At 38.9% G+C, this 10,458-nt stretch overlaps 1 protein-coding gene across 1 annotated transcript in view; it reads right to left on the minus strand.

The window, feature by feature from the left end:
- SVIL (supervillin) overlaps positions 1-10,458 on the minus strand; it is a 68,596-nt gene that overhangs the window by 12,766 nt on the left and 45,372 nt on the right. The window contains exons 17-28 of the mRNA XM_029084506.1: positions 9,716-9,863; positions 6,970-7,059; positions 6,801-6,887; positions 5,560-5,737; positions 5,119-5,291; positions 3,708-3,863; positions 2,820-2,956; positions 2,162-2,309; positions 1,892-2,037; positions 864-1,039; positions 605-749; positions 2-273 (exon numbers count right to left, since the gene is read on the minus strand). Of these exons, the coding sequence (XP_028940339.1) occupies positions 2-273; positions 605-749; positions 864-1,039; positions 1,892-2,037; positions 2,162-2,309; positions 2,820-2,956; positions 3,708-3,863; positions 5,119-5,291; positions 5,560-5,737; positions 6,801-6,887; positions 6,970-7,059; positions 9,716-9,863 (1,856 nt within the window). The remainder of the gene's footprint in view (position 1; positions 274-604; positions 750-863; positions 1,040-1,891; positions 2,038-2,161; positions 2,310-2,819; positions 2,957-3,707; positions 3,864-5,118; positions 5,292-5,559; positions 5,738-6,800; positions 6,888-6,969; positions 7,060-9,715; positions 9,864-10,458) is intronic.

Below are 10,458 nucleotides of genomic sequence, written 5' to 3' on the forward strand. Positions count from 1 at the left end.
AGTGCTCACCATGTACTTCCACTTCACCACATAAGTGTCTCCCTCATGGAACTGCCCTATGCTTTGCTTAGGTAGTCTACTGTAATCAAATTCCAGGATGTGCCAGACATCCACAGATGCAGTGATAATTTCAAACTGCCTCCCATCTTCTCCTTCTACAAGTCCATAGCCCCGGCCAATATTCATTCCATCCAAGACTGTGCCTACAGTCGTTCGGGGCACAGCTACCATTTGCATGACATCATATGGTTTAGAGTCAGATCTGGATTCTTCCTGTCACAAAACACAGAAGAGATTTATTTGAGCATAGCTTTTTTCTTCTTACCCCACAGTTCCACTCAGCTTGACTCCTGCATATTTCAGTATTTTAGTATCTTGTCATCATTTGATCCTTGTCAAAGCCACCTTGACAGTATTCACTGAGGCGCTCAGCACTAATATAAAGCACCTCTGTGGGTTCACTGTAGGTGGTGATGTTCTGACTCCTAGGTCAAAGCTTGCAAGATAAAGGAAAATGCTCTGGATCCTTGGGAACAAGCTTCCCGGACTTCCATCCCAGCTAGGTCATATAGTTTGAAATACCTAGCATGCTTATTATATGCACCTTCTGGTGAAGAGATTCAGTAGAATTCTTCTCATTGAGTTTCCTCAGCTCTGTCCAATCAAGAAATTTTTCTTTGAACAGGATGGTCTCGTTATGTTCTGTGAGTCTGCCAAACACAGCCCAGTCTGGCCGTCCTTGTCCCTTTCTGTAGAAGGGAACAAAAGAAAGAATCAAATTAAACACTGTGAAATAAGGGTTGAAAAAGAAAAAAAAAAAAAAGCTAAGTTTCTGCAATGAGACTAAACTCAAGTTTTGATACCTGGGTATGAGGGGATTGCATTCCCCTGGGTCCAGAGGATTTATGTCACAATTGGAGTAGTCAAAGGTGCCATTCCACAGGTGTTTTGCCAGCTGGAATGCCACTTTTCTTTGTGCTAAAGTAACTTCCTTTCCATGCCATACATATACTTCACTGCCAAAATCAAACACCAGCACCTAAAAACCAAAACAAAAAAACCCAACCTACCATTAGGTTAGGCAATACCTTGATCCTCCAGTTTGCTAGTGCTGCAAGCTGACAGTGTGTTGAACACAAACTCCTCCAGATATCTGAGTTTTTGCAGTGACACTAACAACTAGCAAGTAAGACCAGGGCAGCGGTCTGCACTGACGTCTAACTGTTGAGGATGACTGGAAGCAAGTATGGGGCATGCTATAAGGTGTATCTTTAGGTGGTAGCTGTGTCACTACTAGATTACAGAGGTCTTATTACTGAAAACCTGATTCTGTTGCATGACTGATTGCTGTCCAGTTACAGCAGCTTTCACTGACATTTAGACCTATGCTTCCTCCTGCACCTGGGGAAGGCTGACAGAACATACAGCGTGGGTAACTGGCTCAGCAAACAGGCAGCGACTTGAATACTTTCAAGAAAACGCATTGCATCTTTATTTTGGAAATCTGCTCTCATTCCTACTTAGATGGGTGAAATGGTTGTTTGAAATGGCAAAGTCTGCAAAGGAGAGAAATAAAAATGCTTGAAATAGAGATCAGGTTTTTATTTTGTTTTGTTTTTCTGAAGTACTACCTGTTTTGCACTTCATGACTTTGTAGTGAGGCACTGTTAAAAAGATTTATACTTTCTAAAACAGTATTTCACTTTAAAGATAACATGATCTAATTTCTTGAGACTTGCATACACCCTAGACACAAAGTGTTTGGAAGCTTACCAGAAACACAGAGCACTCAGTTTTCAGTGAACCTCTCCATGAGCATGTGCAGTTACTGAAAGTCATTATCAGCTGTGTGTTCCTGGACTTACTATAGGAGCAGTTAGTGGCACGATACCTCTTTTGGTTGTAGCAGGGTACATTTTGGCACCTTTCCCCAGTAGTCATCCTCAGGAATTAGTTTATCCTCTACGAGGCGGTAAATGCAATTTGTTTCTATTATTGCAGCTTCATACATTTCATCTTCTTCAGGACTTCCAGCAGCTTAAGGAAAAGATTATAAAAAACAATAAAAAATTCTAGCATCCAACTATCTTTACTAAAAAGAACCAACTCTACTATTTTACTATGATAAAACATCAGATACTGTAACTGTAAGAATGCTTACACTGGTAATTTGTCTGTCCACCAAGGAGTTTCCAGAAGTCTTTGGCTGCATGGGTATGGGTATTTATTCCTTCTTCTATAGTCTGTATATAAGAAGCTCTACAGCCAAGTTCCTTCTTTGTCTGAATTAAAGTTGCAAGTTCTGAAGCCTAAGAGATTAACAGTTATCTGAACAGGATTGCTTAAGTCTTTGGAATACTTCTACATATCTTTTTCAGGGAGAAGGCAAAAGTAGATAGGATATAATAGAGCAAATAGCAGAAGAAATGGTTATTTGTTGCACTAAATAAACAGACACTAGAGAAAATGTTACAGAAATACATTCATTCTTTCATTTGCCTTAAAACAAGGCTTGATCTTAATGAACATGGGAATAAAGGATATCCTGCAATTCAGACTATTTTATGTTTGAGTGCAAATCTGTTTCCTGAGGATATCCTCTTTTCTGTTGCAGCTTCACAACCTACACACTTCTATGTCAGCTTTCATTCAGTGCACAGACTAAAACATATTTACAGGAATCCTGTGTATCTACCTGTCACTGACTATCACTTACATGCAACTTTTTGAGACAACTGGCACCAAGGCTCAATTACATCAGAGACATACACCGTGACAGTTCTAAAAATAAATAATAAAACCCCCCAATGAGTACTAACCTTTGCTTTCTCTATGACATTTGCAAACTCTCCTACCCATAAGAAACAGAAATGTGGAGTTAACAACAGGAAACAGTCTCCGCTGTTCAGTGACGAGGCCCTTGGTTCAACTAATCTTGTTTGAACATGTCTTCTTCCTGAAGAGAAAACAAAGCTAATTATATTCCTTTGACTAGTGCTATCAAATGCCAAGATCTAATTTGTTTTGAATGAAATACAAACAATCCCACTACATTTAGCAAAATATATGGAAAAAGATTGTTAAAGAATAATTTAAAAACTACTACTGTGGAAAAAGGGTTTACTCATAGGAAGCAAAAAAAAAAAAAAAAAAATATTCCCTCCTATCAACTAATATTTCAATTATTTCATGTTCCTGTTTTAACTACTTCTAGAAAGAAATTAAATAAATAAATGACAGACAGTAGCCAAATTCCAGAATTCTTTACATTTCCTTAAGTGATGCCATGTCACAGTTTCTGTAAGGAGGAAAAAGTTCTAAGTATTTTACTTTACCCAAAAAGTAGCTATTATTTTGCAGAATCAGATACATTACTACACACTGAAGTGGAGCAGGAACACTGTCACGTCACTTCCAAGTGTTATACTGCACACTGGAAGAATGAGACAGTTCAAAAATTTCCTCAAGAGGTGGCTAGAATTCCTGAAATATTCAGTTTTCTCCCTGGAAAGCATGCATCAGTGGCCATAATACAAACCTATTGGTAAGGTTTTGCATTTTTCACACAGTTCTCACTTATTCTGGTAGGTTTTGGACATAAATCTCAAGCTGGAGATCTAGAACAAGCTAAGTATCCAATTTTTGTAGCAACTCCCATAGGTTACAATCACCTATTATGTATGGAAAGTAAAAGCATTCCAGCATACCTTTAATTTGCAGCAGCATTAGCTTTTTGTATGGCACAGCACTGTTGTTAGAGTTTTGCTCTGTTAGATTAACGCTCCGCAGGCTAACGTTGCTGAAGTTCTCTTTGCTTGCCAAGCCAGCAAGTGCTACTTCTGAGAAATTTGAATTTGTAGACACTTGTACATAGAAAGAAGTTGGAGATAAAACACACACAAAAAAGGACAAAATTGTAAAAAAAATTGTTGTTGCATTATAAAAATTATTTCCCCCACTATATCCAGTTTTTCTCCTTCTCAATAGCAACAGCAAAACCAGGTTGAACTTAGATTAACTGCTCGCCCAAAAGCTGTGTCAGTTTAATAGTACCTAAGTACTACTCTAGATATTATCCAAGAGGAACCTGTCAGTGTCCCAATTATGTTATTTGTCAGAAATACCAACTTTGCTAGGAAGTGTGTCTTACACAATGTTTTGTGAAGTACTGTGCAGATCTTCAATGCCTTATAATTGATTAATGATAAAAGACAGCAGAGTAGCCAAGGCTAATTAACTGAAATGCCCTTCAAATTTGTGTCAGCCAGTGTGATGCAACAGCCATTTACATTGCAAAGTCTTAGTCATATTTTACAGTAAACTTAAAGCTTAAATTCTTGGCTACTTTTGCTTATTTCTCAGCAAAAGACAAAGCACTTCATGAATTAATAACTCAGGGAAATGCTTCCCATAAAATAGCAACATAGTACTACACATACAATCAGTGTTTTCATCAATGCAAGCAATGTTTAAAGATGACCTCCCTTTATAATAAGGAATAAGGAAAACTTGTGCCCTAAACGGTGAAAGTGGCTTGACAAACCTTTGAATAAATTTTACAATAACGTCTCTTGTTGTCTGTCTGGTTGTCAGGAGAAAGCAACGTCGCAAGTAAAACACAAAGCCCTGCCACAGAGCACTGATCCTTTCCTATGGAAACTAATCTTTCAGAGTCAAGGCGGCTAATTCCAGTTTCTGAGAGAAAACCAGGACCCAAAATTGTGGCCAGTGTACCTGAACAAAAGTTTACTTATTCTTGCCAGCCCTCCCCCACCAGCGTAACACAACGCTAGATCTGCTTTCCTCGCTCTCCTCTCCTCACCCTGCAGGCGCAGTGGCACTCCCTCTTTCTGCACAAGGTGACTGTGCTAAAAATAAATAATTAAACCTATGCACAGGAGGCAGCTGTCGGAAGCTTTCTTGAGGAAGTCACATGCCCTTCTCTCCAGACCTCCTAGACAGTCTACATGCAACTTCATACCTCAATCAACTTACCGCCTCTCAGAGAATATGTTTGGTGCCTTCAGTTGTGGTTTTTGTGTTGGGATTTTTTGTTTTGTTTTGTTTTTAATTAAAATAGCAAGACAGTCTCTTGTACAAATCATCCTGTTAGCTTACTTTTTTCTACTTTCATTCGCTTTGACTCCATGAAGGCAACATTCAGTCTTTGTTCAGTATATTCATGGAGGATATCTTCTCTTGCTGCCAGCATTTTCAGGGGGTTTCTTGATGACTGGACTCGGCGCGTAGGCCTAACTGCACGTTTGTGCTCTGCTACAGAAGATATTAACCTGAAAAACAAGCAGGGTTTATAATCATAAGTTAATTTTACTAGTCAGAATCATCTAATGACAAGAGATTTGCTCTCACTTTGGGCGTGACGCTTGTTAGGAAATCAGGATCAGCTCCTTGATTCATGCAGAAGAGCGATTTCAGAAACGTGTAGAAGAAATGGACATGCCCAGTACTAAGACATCTACAAGATGACATAAAGCTGAACGTTTTGACCACTGCTCCTATGTCTGCATTTGTAACAATGTAGAAAAAAAAAATTCTTACTTTGGTGCATAAGGATCAAAGATGGCATCAAAGTCCTCATCAAGGTCCAAAGGCACTGAGGAGGAAGGGAAATCCACATGGCGATAAAATTTGGAAAACGTTTCATCATCATCCAGCTTCATCACCTCTTTCACAGATTTTCCTGTAACTGTCAGCACTGTCTCTTGCATCCCAGCAACTGCAGGAAAAAAAAACAAAACACCTCACCTGATAAACAATCATACTAGAGTTTCTAACTCTAGAGCAGCTAAAGATGGCTTGTTTCATAGTTGTTGGGGTGGGGGTTTTTTGGGGGGGTGGTGGTGTTTTGTTTTAGTTTTTGTTCTTTAAAATTGATGGAATGTGAAGGAGAGATGATAGAAGAGTCTGTTGGAAAGAATGATAAAACAGAGTGTAAGTGCTACTGATATGAAACAATCTTTATTACAAAATGGTTGGGAAATATGGCTGAATACAATTAGGCACTATCAAAAATTAGTTGCTTTGGTAGGATGATATAAGCATCTTATGGTCTCGTATAGGCCATCTTGCCTCCAACCACATAATTCCTTCCTTTGAAAAGATCTACGAGAACTACAAGTAGAAAAATCACTACTTCGGAACAGCGAATATGGCACAATAATTATCCTGTGCTAGTGCCTCCTCTGCTGAAATATGAATGCATTTGTTTATGGTATGTGACACTCTACAAATTACAAAAGGATTTATGTCTTACAAATGGAGGACAGATGTACTAGATGGAAACACCAGGGAACTCTAGACAGCTTCCTAAGTAGCCAACAAGCTGTTCAAGGAAGCTGTAGAGATGCTGCAGACAGTCAGTTTTCAAAAAAGCAGGAAGGTGAATGAATTGTGCTTGGGAGCAGCTTAGTGTCCTATCTTGATTTTATTAAGATTAAACCATGTTTGAAGCTGTTTCACTGTATATAGCAATATGGTTCAGACTGGCAGTGTGGTTTTAAGGAATCTTGCTCACAAGAAGAATGTGTATAGAGAAACAAGAAAGTTATTTTAGCATTTATGATTTATTCCATTGTAAATTTGTAATACAGTAGCTTAAGGCTTTTTTATTAAAATTTAGCAAAGACTGAATCACAAAAATAAATTGTGTGATCAGTAAGTGCAGTCTAAACAAAGAAACATTCAATTTCCGTTACCAGATATTTTAACTAAGAGGTACTTTAAATGATTTACTGAAGTCGGAGAGTGTGTGCATTGCCACCTTTGGTAACTCTACCAACCTTTATTATTCAGCCTTCCCAAGAACGACTCCAACTTGTCAAGCTTCATATCTGATTCCAACTGCATATCAGGCCTGGCTTCAATTTCTAAGCAAACCAGAAATTAAAGCTTGTTAATTGTCAGAAAGTAAAAAAGCCTGAATGTATTTCAGCCATTTTTATTCCTTACCTTCCAAGGGCTTTGTAACGGGAGTGGTAGACTTCTGCCGGCTACTGAAAGGGGATGCTACTGGTGTTAGCGCACTTGGAGAAGCCAAGCCTGCGTACGAACAGAGAACACAGGAAATGCAGTCCTGGGTAAGCCTGTGTTTCCAACAGTGATGACAGGGGAAGCTATTTAGGGAAAGCAGACAAGCCTGCTCACTTCCTACAGCCCCTCATACTTCTGCAGCCCCCATGACTGTTGCATTAGGGATGGCAGTGTACTGTCCTGCCTGCTGCTTACCACAGCAGCACCCTCAGAAACTGCCCAATTCACAAAACCAGAGCTTTGTTTCCAGGTGTCTGTAAGCAAGCTAACACAAGATACGGGCTTTCTCATGAATACAGACATTTTGCTTGTTTTCAGCAGCAGTTCACTTGGTCTGCATTTTGGACTTCAGTTCTGTCACAACCCACATTTAAAAAAAATGTAGCTGTTCTGAACAAAAAGATATGGTTATCAGGGAAACTACCAAGATCTTGCTTGGCACCTTCACAACCGCCACTGCCTCATTCCCTTTTTAAAATTTAAACTCATCTCTATTAATACACATAGCAGGATGCATATGACCTGTGAATTAAACAGTAATTCTTGTGTCCTGTTGTGTTTTTATGAACACATGGAAATTGAAGGAGAAATGGAAGTCAGAGTCCCCACCATATCAAGCACTACTCCCTCCTTCTGTTGTACTCTCCTCCCCCCTTTTCAGTTACTATCATAAAGCAATTCATTCTGGACTCAGTGGATAAAATAAAATTATTTTTGTTTAGTCCTTTTCATGTGAGTCTATGCTGCTCCAGTAAGACAAATGGCACTCTCTAGGTTTCGTACTTTTTATTAGGTAGAAAAGCATACTGAAGCAAAGAATTGCATTTATTACCTCTCTTTGCCTAGACTTTCAGTAAATGGGGAAACTGATATTTAAACTTTTGTCTAATACCTATTTTCCACTTGGCAATAGCTTACTTATTACTGAGCCATATAAGTTTAATCCCTTAGTTATTTTTATCAGATTAAACCAATATTGTGTTGGGAGAATATATACTAACCATGTTTCCACTATCTTTACTGCAACTCACAGCAAGTCATAATTGTCAAACACCAAGAGAGATTTAGAATATAATCAAGTAGCTTTTCCACAAATAATTTTTTTCCCCTGTTATCAGAGAGACACAAAATTCCAGCAGGTTTTAAGTCAACCAGTGAAGCCTTTATCAAGACGTATTTGAGAGGACACAGCTCTTAAGGAGCTCTCCCAGGACTTAATCCACAAGACCACACTGACAACCGCTTCAGATGCTGGTAAAGGATTACCTTCCAATTAGGACTGAAAAATTTTCAGCCATAAGAAGCAATTAAAATACTGCATCTGTGCACATGTATATAACAAGAATTTAATTCTGCATTGCTTTCTCATAATCTCTTAAATTAAAAGCTCATAATGATAATTTATCCTTTTAGGCAACAAAAATAGCACACATCTGAAAAAAATCCCACTTGGGCTACTTTTATTGATGCTACTGTCATTAGATTACCTTGCTTCTCCAAAAGAATGATCACAGCACCTAAAGAGATCCTTTAAAGGTATTTTTCTTTTCCCATTAAGAAGAGCAAAATGCTATCACCTTCTATTCCTTTCCAAAGACCAATCTATCTGGCAAAACCAAACAAATCTCAAAAAGCAGTCTGTAGAAACCGAACACTTTTTCTTGGCAACCCTCCAAAACAGGTTAGTCTTTAAACACTGACCACTGGTGTTTCTAGCTCCAAAACAACGTAAGCAGCAGCTAAAATATGTTACTAATAGATGTAATTCCTAATACCACATATCTGATTATTTGCCAACAGAATGTGGCTTGAATTGCAAATGGAGTTACTCCCTGTTACAATACTGCCCTTACGCCGCAATGATTTTTTTTTTTTTTGCTGTTGTCATTTAACTCAAGGTTCATTGTTGTTGTGTTTAATAACCAAGTTCTTGTAACAAAACAATATTTAACGTTTGTTAACCACAAGAGATCACTTTAGGTGCATTCTTCCCAAAGCTACCATCGTCCCAGGTGCACTGCATGAACAGCTATATTTGTACCATGTACAGCCTTCAGGGTCTCCTGCCCACTCCAGAATAACGATTGCACCTGGAAACAGTGACTGAATTAAAGAGATCCCAAAAATGTCAACATTGCTCCCTTGTCATTTCTACTCCCTGGTTCTACGCAGAAATCTGTTCAGTGATTACTTCAGCCAAACACACTTCAACTTGTTGTCCAAAACAGCATCCATAAAAATAACACGTGTTTGCTAAATATTCCCAGTGATCCTAGGAGTGGGGGAAGTGCCAGCAATAGCAACAAATAGATTTCACAACTTTTCTCTAGACAGTGCACTTGCATTTTCAAAGGAAGAATAGCAAGAAAGAATACTCCAGTGGTGCCCTCTGGGTTGTATTAGAAGGCAAAACAAGCATATGACTGTTAAGTGATGGACTACCGTCAGTTGGACAGTAGTAGTTGGAGCGTAGTGCAACAGTGCAGAACAAAATGGAACACAAGAAGCTAGAGTGAATAGCATCATGACATGATATTCAGTTGAAGATAAACAGTCCTCCTCTTGCTAAATACGGATGCTGTTTCTCCATAGCTTTAGCTTGACTTTATTTTGACTAGACAGATAAGGAGTGGCTTATTTATATTAGGATCATTTCATCACTGACCTTTTTTTACCATTCGGCCAGCTACAGTGAACTGCGTGGAGTCATTGGCTGCTCCTTTACCCTTGGACTTCCAGGCTTCTTCTCGAGCTGTAATCAGGTGTTTCCTTTCTTCAATGGTCATCTGACTCTCCTGGTTCTCTGCCATTCTCTGCTTTTTTTGGGGAAAAGAGAAAGAGGTATTTAAAAAAAAAAAATAGATTAACTGGCGAGGATATAGCAAAGGACTGGCTGAACATTTCAACTGCTAGCTGTAGAGGGAAGAGAACAGGAGAAAAGCTACTAAAAAAGTCACAGACACAGCTTAGTCACCCTGACCCCGAGAAGCTTCATCATCTTCCTGCCCCATTACACTGTGAAAATAAAGTTTTGGTCTATGCTCCTTGACCTTTCCTCAAAACTAACAGGCAAGGGAAATGGCATGCTTCTAAGCAGAGCACACTGTTTACTCTGTGTATGATATAATTTTCCAGACCTTGTAATTTTGAAGCATGACTTGCAACACCAGTGAGATCACTAAACTGACTTTCAGCAGATGTTTTCAAGTGTGCAAATCTGCAGGTGGCCCAGAAAATAACAACAAAGTGTAACTTCAGTTTGTGATTTCTGAATCACTCTCTTGCAGTAACACAATTCTCCAGGCAGGATTAGCAGCCTTATCTCTCCAGAGGCTGCTCACTTTAGTCACTATGTCAGCTTGCTCTACTAAATATTTTTCCAATGGCTGTGATCATCTCCCCCCCCCC

This window comes from Antrostomus carolinensis, unplaced genomic scaffold (genome assembly GCF_000700745.2).
Source record: "Antrostomus carolinensis isolate BGI_N321 unplaced genomic scaffold, ASM70074v2 scaffold28404, whole genome shotgun sequence".
Classification (NCBI taxonomy): Eukaryota; Metazoa; Chordata; class Aves; order Caprimulgiformes; family Caprimulgidae; genus Antrostomus; species Antrostomus carolinensis.